Here is a 13375-nt window from a genome sequence, read left to right as displayed (position 1 = left end):
ACATGGTCTGACATGGTTGATACATTGGGCATAGTTGTGAAGATAACGATCATGTGATTTCAAGGTCAACAAAGGTCAATTACGGGTCAAAAACTAGTATTTATATAAATATTCGTGAAGTTTGGGAGTTTCTCTATTGTAATCCAATAGTCGACCCCCATCTGGGTGACCTTTGACCTCGGGTGACCTTTACTAGTTTCTTGGGTTATTTAAATTTTTGTGGATATATTCAGATCTAAAATGGTCTTCCGATCAAAACTGTCCATGGGTTGATCCCTGTGCGACCTTCGTGCGCGAAGCTATCAGAGGTCAAAGTGTTTGGTTTTTAGTAATAAAGTACAGCAAGGATGGTCATACAGACTTGTTTTTTTTTAAATCAGACTATCTTACTACATCTGACTAGGAGGTCAAAAGGTTAAGGGTCAAATATTAAAAATATGCTTATTTTGAGAGATATGGGGCAAAGAAAAAGGGTCAATATTTCAATTATATGATATAGCTTGGTATGCTCTATAGAGGTAAACAACTCCCGCTTCAATCGGAAACCTGATGCTCAAGATATGAGTGGCCAAAAGTTTATTTTGATACCGTTACAGCTATTAACATTCAGGACAGAGTGCATATCAGGCTTAAATCGGACACTTGGTTCTCAACAAGTTCTCAAAAGGACCAACGGATGATTTGTGATATTTTGATAATAATATTGTGTTGTACATCCAAATAATTTGTTTGGACAGTTCTGCTCCCTTGTAAATATAGACTTATAAGCAAGGAACTATATTGCCCTCGGGCTCTTGTTATAAAACCTACACGACATCTCTAATGTGGTCTCTAATGCTATATAGTTTAGCTCACACTATTAACAAATAATAACATCACAATCATTATTTTCCCAATATTTATATTTAATATTTTTTTCTTTCGTTTTACTTAGGTCGAAGCCTTCCGGAATCGCTACAGGTAGGCCTTTATCAACACAACACTTTTGGTCAACAACTAGACAGAAACCTCAGTCCCCACATTATTAATAACGTTAAATGTTCAACAAAATTTACGATCCATATTTTGGAAGGATTTAAACTTGCGAAAGTTTCAAACTCTTAATGAATCCATTCATTTTGTGTCCAGATTTAATTGTGATTAGACTATCATGTAAAATAATGAGTCCGAGAACTGCAATGTATAATGATGAAAGCGATTCACATTGTAATCAAATAAAGTTTGATATAATTCATTAATAAAAGTAAATTTCAGGGAATTCTTGTTTGTTATTCCACCAATCACTCATAATGCATCAACCTTGACATTATTTAAAATACCTACTAGTGAAAATCACAATGAAAATCATGGGGATATAAAAATACAACATTCTGAGGATAGATTGTTGTCAGATGTACAATGAGGGACCACAGTGGAAATATGTCTGCTGGACAAACCTTTCTGTGTTATTCCTACATCATATGATTTTTGTTGTATTTTGTATGTTTGGTGTGAAATAAATCAGATCAAATCAAAATCAGGAATAACATTCAAAGTATATTGGACAATCATCAATGCCCCCCCCCCCTTCTGCATAAAAATTATCAAAATATATTTTTTAACATTTAACATAAAAGTTGAGAGCAAGAAAAGCATAGTTTCAATTAGCAGAGATCAATACAAAGAAATTATATATGCTGATTTCATGTTCTAAAATACGAGGTTATAGAAACCCTACCAGCTTGCATTGAATTGTCATAATAAGCAACATGAATTGATTAGAACAGCTTTTAAAAATGATGTCATCATTTGACACATATGATAACGTCTCTCTCCCTTTATTTTATCAACAGTAAGAAGACTGGCAACTGACATACAATGCCTCGTAAGATCATAAGCCGAAGTAGCCGACAGTGTCTCTGCTCAGCATTTTCTATGTCGTTCTTGATTGTCGAGTTAAACAAACCGCAAATATCTCCTGGACAACATGAATCTCACAGAGGGTTATCTTTCCTTCTAGTCTGGCCATTTTTAGCATCTTCAAATCCGCTATAGCACAGAGAGTTAAGGGCGCAGTCTTAGCAAGGTTGTGTATATCACGCTCGTAATGGTTAGTTCTTCAAGCTTTAAAGTAGCTGAAAATAGTAAGAACTGTTTGCTTGTGAACATGAAGTCAGATATATTCTGTAGAAATATTTACAGTAAAATGAAAGATGTCAAAACTACGAATATTGTAATGAAAACTTGCTTAACGATGCTCCGAGTGGATAAAAGTCACTAATAGAATTTCGATATATTTTATATAATATCATGCTCGTAAACATAACCTGACACTTTGTGCAGGACTATATGCCATTAATGCTTCCAATTTCCATAGTGAGCTGATTGAAAAGATAAAATAAGAAACATTCGATTGGTAACAATTGCAGACAGATCCTCGAATAACTTTACCTGTAAATATATGTATAGTTAATATAAGATACATAAACTGTAAACAATTAATTACAATTTAATAACTGTTGAATTTTAACTATTATTGTTTTTGTGGTGAATGTAATCAGTACTTTGAAATTATCTTCGTTTACATATTTTCCCAAAATGTATATTATTTCGGTTTATGTGAGTTGTTATCTATCTTAAGGTATCAGTAGAATATAAAAAAGTGAAATGTCAAGACCCAACCCAGAGATGCCAACCAGGACTATTTTATAAAACAAGTGAAATACGATATCGCCTCTTGAAAATACGATTTACATCTTTAAAAAAAAAATCTTTAAAGGAAGCGGAATCGCATAGAAACATGTACAAGTAACCCCCCCCCCCCCCCAACCCCGACAAACACGTTGTACAACGAGCCTACATCGGCGGGAAATACGCGGAATCGGCAGATTAACAATTTTCTCATTAAATGTTAATGAAAAAGCAAACATTTTACTTGCCCGTTCTTACCAGTAAAACATTTTCTGACATTTTACTGGCCCCGGGCCAATGGTAGTGTCGAGTTTTCGTGAAAATCTGATTTATCTCTCCAAAAATCTGATTTTTTTTTTAGGATATTCAGTCTGTTGTATTGTGTCAAGAGGTTGGCATCTCTGGTATAAATAAGCTCCAACATGCAAGGAAACTAAAATATTGCTGCATTTCGTTCGACGACAAAGATCATTTGTTACTATTTTAATAGTAAAGTGTTACCCCCTGTATCCCAAATAAATATGAAAAGAAAATGTAACAAAAACAAAAGAAAATGGTGATTGTAAATTGCATGGCAAAGATGTGCGTATGGGCACTATCAGATTACCAGGTTGTGATTCTGCTTACAAAACGAGACATTTCTATGGTAACTGTTAATAAATTAAACTTTACTGCAACTTATTCATCCTTTAGGAGAGGCATTTAGATATAACTATTCACGTTATAACAATTCAGGTGCTTTATGCACCATTTAGTATCAGTCGTATGTACAGTTTAAATTACTCTCTTTCCTAAATATGGTAGAAGGTCAAATGATTGCCATTCTTTATACAGCTTTAAGGAGAATATGTCGTACCATCTGTCTTTTAGCATTGTAAATTTGTCATCTATCGTGGCATTTCTCGATATTTTGGGATAGGTTTGAAACTTACAGAGAGAGATATAGAGAAAGAAGGTATGCTTACTTTTGGAACCGTTAGTAAGTTTAGAACTTTAAAGAAAGTTCATCATCTTCAAATGTTCAGATGACTTGATAAAGTTAATGACAGTATGATATCAAGATCTAAAACATTGTGTTTTGTACATAGCTTTCCAATCCGCAATTTTATTGTGTTCCTCCATATTTGGGAATAATATCGAATGTCAAAGGTGAAACTTTTAGTAATATGAACATGTTGTAATTCAACGTCAGCGGTGATGACCTTTCAAAGGAATGACGTAGTTGGAAATATCAGTGCTGTTGTTATTTTTTTATAATACACGCATTTTATTATTATTCATAACAATGGCTTAAGAAGTCATGATGCTGTATATAGCTTTGTTTTTTAACATTTTCCTAATTTGGCGCATCTCAATAATGTTGTAATATGTTGTAAGTTATTAACAACTATTACAAGGAGTTAATTGTATCGAATGTTGCAGTGAACTTGGTAATATACTCGCTAGAGCTACGTATTGAATAAATATTTTCTTATAGCAAAGTAGTTAATATTTTGATTGTTTAAGTGGACATGATAATCCTTCATGTAAAAGCTGCATTTTACGTTTCATACTAACTTTAACACAAACTGGTTGTAAGGTATGATACCATTCAAGCGATAGTCCCGAGTGTCTGTAGAACATTGCTAGAAAAATTATTGGAACATGTCTTAAACCTTGGATCAAAACTACACTTACCAGCATTTGCCTCTCACGTAGTCCTCCCAAATTTGAAGTCGCAGAGAAGCCAATACAAGGCAATATGAATTCATTCCTATTTTATAAATCTTAAGAGGCGAACTACTCAGAATCGTAGAAAGTTAAAACCTTTTGGAAGATGCAGCTTTCATGAAAGTGTAGTATACTCAGACCTGTTGTCAGGCATTTTGAGCTAAAGGGTCACAAACAATTTAAGAAGAAGCACAATACTCATGTCCTGAAACTAGTAAAGTAGTTGTACACATGATGGTAACAGATCGGAGAGAGCTAGAGTGCACATTCCTCTACTCAGGCCTCGCTACCTGCCAGAATATACTTAGTAACTTAATCAGGTTCACCTCTGTTGTCAATATTTCCAAATCAAGTATTATATCTTTTTCACGCACTCAAATTATGCTTTAAAAGTAAAATAAAATGATTTAACAAATCGAACCGTACCGCGTACTTCATATTTTTCGTTTGTGTGCTTTTCTATTATAAATTAAAACTATTTAAGGACTTTGTGTCACTATTGCTAGTAGACTATGTTGGAAATTTTCCAGTTATTTTTTATACTACCATTTCTGTAACATACTGAGACATACTGCTAAACAGTAAGAAGGCCTGTGAAAACCTTGCTTGGACAAATAAAGTCGCATTTTAAGGACGTTAACATTGACAATTCCGAGGAAGCAATAAATCTTGCGCAAGATCGGGATACGTGGCGGAGGTTAATCACTGAGCATGTCGGATAGACGAGACTCAACTTACTACTTCTACAATATCTGTAAATATGGACTCTGTGACAATATGGTTGCTAAGGCAGGCAATTACAAAGGCATAATATATATTCACACATGTATACAATACGTATTCAATAACATTTGCAAACGTCCTAACATTTCGATAATAAGGTCTATCGACACTACAAAGAATATTGCCACAATGTGAATATATTGTGTTGTAGTTTCGTTCGTTACACCGGACCAATGGTGTTGACAAAGTGAAACGGGTGTAATGGAGAAGATATTTCCTTGGCCGAGCGAAATTTATTCTTCAGTATTTGATCTGAACTATCAACCAATAATGACTAGCTAGGTATATGTATTACTCGTTGATGGAAGAAAATCCTGGTTGCTCTCTAGAAAGGTGTTTGAGGGTCAGGCGTGGGTCACGTAGGGGGGGGGGGGGGTGTAAGGGTGTACACTCCAATCCCGTCTCAAATGTACACATATCGAAGAGTAGCTATTACTTATTAGGACAACCGCACGCTTAGACCTATTTATTTATAACCTTTATTAATATTTTATAAATATGTCATAAAATGCATAATTAAGCGTCCTTTTTTCTTAGGAGAACCACAGGAATCTGCTACATGAACCTTTGCTACATGCATGGTGAGAGGGAATCATGACCGAATAAATAAAGTAAATGGCAACAACTATTCAGAAAAAAAAAACTCAAGTGACGAAACGTTCGGTATCCCTGACTTATTATGCTCTGAAGCTAAAAGAAATGGTTTCAGTTATACTTGTACGACTTCATTATATGGTATTCACCGAAGTAACAAACATGTGACAGAATGACAGATATCACTTACCCGGTTTGATTATACCATTAACGTCTTTAATGATGTCAGCGATCTCCAACAAAATGGAACTTGTGAAACATAATATTTAGTCCGCTTTAGTCTGCCAGCATCACCTGTGTTTCGCGCCAGCTGATTTAGTGTATTATGGGTTCATCTGACGTCATCATTTGGGGAAGCATACATCTACGAAGCCGTGCATATGCTAATTATCGGAAACTTAAAGAAAATATGTTTCGATAGCATATAGCAAAAATTATTGAGGTGTAATACTTTGAAAGTCATTTCCCGATGGTTGAGTGCATTATGGAAACGTCATTTTACTGTGAACACTGTTTCTATATTGAGCAAGCTAAATGCTAACATTCCGCAAACAAATCAACGAGAAAATCAGTTGCAAATTGATATCTATTTATAACAATCTGACAAAGTGTAAAACAAAATCAGCTTAAAACTCTATATCTCTCTCTCGTAAGTACTAACTATTACCTTCACATTCTCAACTAACGTTTAAGTCAAACACAGGTGTAACAACTAAGATGGATCCTCAACCATAACGGAGTTGTCATAGAAAATTTCAATTGAGATAAATATTGGACACTTTCAAAAAACAAAGATGCAAATATGGTAATCGTCTCTGTATTATAAATATTAAGTATAATAATAAGCGGTAATGACATTGCGTCACTACACTAACGTTACACCAGAACAAGACAGCTCCCGGAAAATAAAAAAAAACACTGAAAGCAATATATTTATATCGATGAATAAATAGACAAACAGACAGACAGAAAGAAGGGTGTAAACACGGACAGAACAGACAGAATTACTTTAATCTTGGGCATCATGTATACTTATTGTGCTGGGAGTAGTTGCCGTACTCACACATAACGTATTATGGATATTAGGCCTTAACAGACGATAGGAAGAAAACGAGAGGGCCGGGAGTGGGGAAGAGGGGTGGAAGTAGATGCGGAAGTGACGGCGGTGGAATGAAGGAACTGTTGATGAGCAAATATCCATGAATCATAATCAAACATCTAATCTCCTCTAGGCAATTATTTCATAAGCAATATTAATTCTAGTTCATTATAATAAGTACGATGATGTAATGAATTAAAATGTGTCTTTCAATGTCTTGCCAAAGCTTTGCCTACCATATTTTAATTTTCTTATACAATGCGTTGGCTTTCTGGAATGAACTAGTATCTTGCCTTTCAGGTCGGTAGTTTCGATATGAAACATTGCGTACATGACACCATAATGCCGCTATGGGCCAACTTCTGTTACTACGTCACATTTAATACCAACTCCGCACGAGCAGTCAAATTGAAATTCCAATCCATACTTTTAAAGTGAACAAGCTGTCACAAATAAAATGGAAAGAATAATACACAGATATAAAAAATATACGAAAATCATACCACGTTCATCGAAAGTAGATTTAGAAGATGAAAGTATTTAACACTTATATATATATATATCGTGCAGGCTCTCTCTTGTTTTCTCTTCCCAAGCCTGTAGCAATGACGGACATATAAGACACCCCACCTCCCTTCTGCCCATGCAGATTAATGACACCCCCCCCCCAATCAGCTAATTGCAACAATCATGTATACGACAATTGACAACTTACATGACATCGGTATTGTGCCCATCCTTAAATTGTTGGTGCCCATCCTACTCCTGACTAAGGGCCAGCTATATCTATACCTGATACCATTCACACAAGGATTTTTTCCTAAAATATATTACCAAGCATAATCAGTAAAATTAATTTATCTGTTGAGTTTGCTACAATCAGTCGATTCCAACGTGATGTATTACTTAATTACAACATCACACAGACTGTAGTGAATTAAGTCATATTCCTCAACGGATGAACGGATTTATCCAATACTAGACAGCTTACTGTCATACTACTTTGGATATAACCGATTTTCTGAGATCATGATTTTAAATCGTACCTCATTTATTACTAGCTAAATACTAGATTTTTATTTTCCTTTACTTTCTCTTTGATATTCCATTCCTTAATGTCAAGAGAGAACCTTAACAATATGTAAAGTAATACCAATGCCAGTGTTAGATGTGGATTACAAAAATCATATTTGATTTTCAGCATTTGCAAAATCCATATCAATTACAGAAAATAAGCATGAAAAAAAAGATATTATTAAAATTCGAAGCCTATTAATATGTAAAGGAAAATAAAATGTATATTACATCTCGCTAAAGGACTACAATCCATGAAGGTCTTGCCACTTTACAACCCGGTTGCCTTATTCTATAGTCATATTGTAGTACAAGTCCTATTTCTCATACAAGTGATCCTGATCATGCTCAGGCCGAAGCACTGAAAAATCTTGTTCTATCTGACAGAGCAAAGGGAAATAGAATACTTTAATGTGTGTTAGATTATTCTTTTTTTGATCCCCAGCTAGGGTCCATTAAAAAAACACTCTCACTGAATTTGAAAAAAAATCTGGTTCCATGCATCTCTACAAACACTATTGTAATGTATTGTTGGAGCTGGATATGGTAAATCCAACTACTTGATACCTTTGGCTAGTTTAATAACATTTATAAAACATCTGGGAAAGATTAGTAAGTATTTAACATTTATTGACACAATGTTCTTGAAAATAACTCAGAAAACAGCTAACAATGTTTTGTTTTTTTCATATTTTTTGGAATACGGTGGGAAAATTTGAAGTGCAAAAATCAAGTTTTAACATTTGTATTATCATCACTGAACGAAAGCATATATTCATGGAATAATTTATCTTGTGTCCCTGTAACAAGATGATAGACACGTTTATAGATTTGTACACAATTGCAAGAATGCAGAGCAACCATATGCACATTAAACCATAGCACTGAATGGCAAAGACACCATATTTCAAAAAAAAAAAAACCTTTGTACAAACTGAAAACCTTGATGATACTGTTGTATCTGTATCTTTTTTCCACACTCAGCATCAGCAACCTTTCTTAAAGTCCTAGCTATATCCTAGAATAAAGCAACATTTTTATCCAAAAATAACATTTTTTTTTGTGTGTGTACACCAACTCTTAAATCTTCCTAGCCGGTTGGAACCTGACTTTTACCCAGTTCACCGCAAACATGTCTTGTACATGTTCCACGACGGCACGGTAACAATATGGACGCTACGACTAAGGACACTATGGCATTCCATACTGTCCTCTCATGATATTGTTTGTTTACTGATAAAGCAGTGTTGTCACAGGGGACACTATGACAGTTGCTTTTAAGTAATGAGCCTGATAGTAATGGATTGGACTCTAATTGCACACATATCATCAATAAGTTACAGAATTCTGTTGTTATACAATAAGGAGGGTAGTTGTTGAACAACAAACTTCATTTATACCTTCGTTAGATTGAGAGATGAAGCACACTGGAAACCAATGCTTATGTTACAGTATTAGAAGTTCCAATGTGAAAATTGAACATCCACTTCGATATTTTTAACATATTAAAAGGCCTTGTCATCCTAGTGTTGACTCCAATAAGAAATAATTCAGTTATATGATGCCTATATAATCATGGTGGTAATAGATTTCAGTATCATAGTCCTCTATGAGATAAACACATTACTTGGTAGAACCCACAGAAGATTATATTACTTGACTACAGATGACGAAAAGTAGAGATATGGTGAGCAGTGTTTGTGTTCAACATTCTAGAGACATTTTAATAGGGCAGGAAAAGGAAACTAGTCACTTCAACACAACAACAAAAGTTGTCTATACTATGGCTAATGACAATTAAGCCGAGGGATATTACAACATAAACATGCTTACATTACACAAGGGAGATTATGGATCCTTCAGAAAGGGAAACAAATCAACAATAAGGGGTTCATCAACGGTCTAACGTGCGTTACTCACAGGATTAATGCACGATCGGGGGATAATGCAAGCGATGCACGAGGGCGGAGCCCGAGTGCATCCAGCGATAGCATTAACACCGGGAGTGCATTAATCATGTGAGTAACGCACGCTAGACCGTTGATTAACCCCGTTCATTCATACACTAGCGTTTGTGTGTGGGGGGGGGGGGGGGAATCATAAAACAAAACATTTTTGGTTACATATAACCAAAGATTTATTAAAGTGATGCCCCGTAATTTTACCGTGCGTTACTCACAGGATTAACCACGGTCAGCTGACCTGAATGGACCAATAGGATTTAGGAATCATTACTAAGTATGAATGAACTGCTGCTTAACGCTGCCTTAATGAAGAAGCCTGGCCTGTAAATTAAAAAGGAAATAGATAAATGTTGACAACAGTACAGCAAATGTATCCTATCTATTGACAATTGAAACAATCCATTCATAAACATCACCATATTGAATAATTGTTATCATAAATTAAATTCAAAATCTTTTGGTCTCCAGGAAACTTGAAAATAGGGTACAGCCACTAATCAGTGTTTTTATTAGAAGGGTGTGCTACTTTATACCCAAAATATATCAAAATGAATATATAGATGCCTTAAACTAGCTATACTTCCTTATCTCCATAATAATCAACCATAACTAGTACAAATTTCCATGAGAATGTGTCGATCCTGTTTTGAACATAATTTCTTGCAAGAGATGCTTCCCATGACTTTCCTTCCTCTAGAAGACTGGCCTAGAATACAGTAGCTTCAGCATCCTAAACATAAAGTATGAAAAGAGTGGGAATGGGTCAGTATGTAAACAAGCCAACTAAATTTATTTTGATGCATAGAATGTTACAACTACTGACACCTATAGCATGAATGGTGGAGTTGCAGTATGGTACCATAAATCACCAACTTATATGCATTAACCTCTGCCAGTCAATAAATTTAATTTTTTAATTTTTCTATACTACACTTATTTCTGTATCAAACCCAATCAACAAAACAAGGGGGTGCTTTAGTGTTTGGTATCTTGTTACACGAAGCTAAACTCAATCAGGATATACGATATAAAATTCTTGTAATTGCTACAGTACACCTATTAAATAAGTATGGTACCGAAGAAGCCATTTGGCACCACTTAAACATGACTATTAATAGATAAGCTGTGCAACTATAGCATCTATGTGAACAGCAACAGAACATCAGACATTATGTATGGTACCATGTAATTACTGTCAAATTTGCTTTGCTTTAGTGCTGACTATTCATAATCCTGTCAGAGAGGATCAATAATTTTCCATTATAATTTACACATTCTGTTGTGATTTTTAAGCTACTTGGCATGAACGACTTCTGGAAGAGCCATATATTCCTGTCGTTTGCTAGTAGCAATGGCAGAAACTGACACAATACAGATATGGCATTACAGCCAGATATGGTACAGTGTATAACATTACAGATGAAAATACAAGATTTTGATTGTTATATGCAGGTCAGATGTGCCTTTTGAGCAGGCAAGGTATAAAATTTTGATATCCCTCTGTACTTTTAGAGCATTTGTCTACTGTAGTGATAAACGCATGCATATAAGCACTTTAATATCAACAATGATAAACAACTCTATTGCCTTAGGATAATCGGCCGCTGCTACTTGCAACTTATTTTTTTCTTTTATATAATCAAGCTTAAGGCTCTGACTAAACCAACTTAAAGTTTGCTGGACAAGAAGATTTAAAAGCTAGTTACATTCCAGTCCACTGCTCTTTATGATCACTTCGAGTCCTCGCAGGGAGATTCATCACTTCCAGAACTACTGTACAGTAGTTCTTTCATGATGGAAAGTTTAGGGTCAATCTCTGGTGTTCACAACAAAACCTCCCTTTACATTTAAACCAAGAACCATACATTGTTTTCATGAAAACAAAAAAGTGTCTTCAACAATTATATAACATGTTATGAACTAATTTTCACAAAAATCAATATAATATCCTTTACTTACAAAGTGGATTCGTTTCTGTTGTTTCTAGGGATATGGTGAATGAAAGGGTGAGTAAGATGAACCTTCAAGTGATGTGTCTGCATCTGATTCAATAATCAAGGTATCAACACTAGTACTTGAATCTCCGGCAGTAGAAACATCATCTGCATCTGTGAGAGATGATACATCTGGTATCTCATCTTGATTTAAAAGAAAGACCACTTTACTCTGAAACTGGGAGAAAACTAATTTAAAATTTAGAAAGTTATGACTAAAAACTAATTCACCTGCAGTGATACAACTGATGCTGTGTCTTCTAAAGAAAGTAATGCGAGTCGAAATGTAATGAGATCGGTCATTCCCATTACGATTCTTCAAGCAAGTCACAGGACGGTGGTCAAACAACTGTTTAGGACGAACAGTTTCAATTAGGTATGCTGTGGTTTCAACAGCATATGTCTGGTAATGTCTCTGGAAGCCTATCGTCTTGAATAAGTTCAGAACAATATAAATATCAGGAATTTTTTTGTAAGGACCCATTGCAAAAATACCGGTCAATCGTCACTCCACAAGTTAATAACTGCAGCTCCTTCTCTGAATTCATAACCATGAATATTGGATGCTCCAACAAAAGTTATCTCTTCTTCTAAACCAATGGTGAGTTTTGCAGCAACTATTTCAGCTGCCATAATGTCTAATATTGATCCTACTCTTGACAGGGTGGATACTTGCTCCTGGTTTAATTCAATGTCTTGATTTTCAAGAAGATGTTCCAAGAGAAATGTGTAACACTGGGCCATTTGGTATTTAACTGCCAGTGTCTTAGCAATGTTCTAGAAATTACAAGACAAATTTACAAATTTTTGGAATGCTTTGTGTTTTCCCTCAAAACGCATTGAACTGTACTGATTTAAAGGTCCAAGGAATCGCAATGATCTTGGATAGTGTGTAAGGAAATGCTGCTTTGGAGTAAGGTTCCGATCTGGAAACAATTGGAGAAACAGTTGGTGATGATCTCTGATCAAAGATTTCAGAACATATGTTGCAGAGAGGCTCAAACTGGGACCCATTATTATCTTAAAAGTATCAATCAACAGCAGATACAACTCCCATGCTAAATATTCTTCTTAAATTGTATCTCCAATCATTATGGGTATACTGAAAGCTAGGCACATCATCTGTGAAGCACTTTCTCCACTTGCTTTTCGAGGGATTGAAAGAGATGATTGCTTCAAAGGACTAAGCTTATTTGACTGATCAGTGAAGCCATAGTTAAAACATGAAATTCTACCAGAAAGTTCCTCCAATGTAAACCTTTTTCGCCTGAATCAGCTGGTGTAACACTAAGTTCCATTCTAAAGGTATAATTTCTTCCAGAAAGTCATGCATAACATCAAGACTTATGTTTTCAACTACATGAAACTCTCTCAGATCATTTAGAATTGTAGCAAATCTGATACCTGTCTCACTAGGTTCATCGTGTTGTAAATTTGCAGCGTAATTTTCTACTGTTTTAAGTAGATTGGCATTTTCAATTATTTGT

The 13375-nt window shown here is 35.0% G+C and overlaps 1 protein-coding gene across 1 annotated transcript in view; it reads left to right on the top strand.

The window, feature by feature from the left end:
• LOC139982840 (uncharacterized) overlaps nucleotides 1–4800 on the top strand; it is a 54846-nt gene extending 50046 nt beyond the window's left edge. Inside the window, exons 17-18 of the mRNA XM_071995945.1 lie at nucleotides 935–960; nucleotides 1833–4800. Of these exons, the coding sequence (XP_071852046.1) occupies nucleotides 935–960; nucleotides 1833–1851 (45 nt within the window). The 3' untranslated portion in view covers nucleotides 1852–4800. The remainder of the gene's footprint in view (nucleotides 1–934; nucleotides 961–1832) is intronic.
• Nucleotides 4801–13375: the final 8575 nt, after the last annotated feature.

This window comes from Apostichopus japonicus, chromosome 16 (genome assembly GCF_037975245.1).
Source record: "Apostichopus japonicus isolate 1M-3 chromosome 16, ASM3797524v1, whole genome shotgun sequence".
NCBI classification, from domain to species: Eukaryota; Metazoa; Echinodermata; class Holothuroidea; order Aspidochirotida; family Stichopodidae; genus Apostichopus; species Apostichopus japonicus.
Note: the sequence above shows the minus strand (reverse complement) of the source record. Positions and strands in the feature narration are given on the sequence as shown.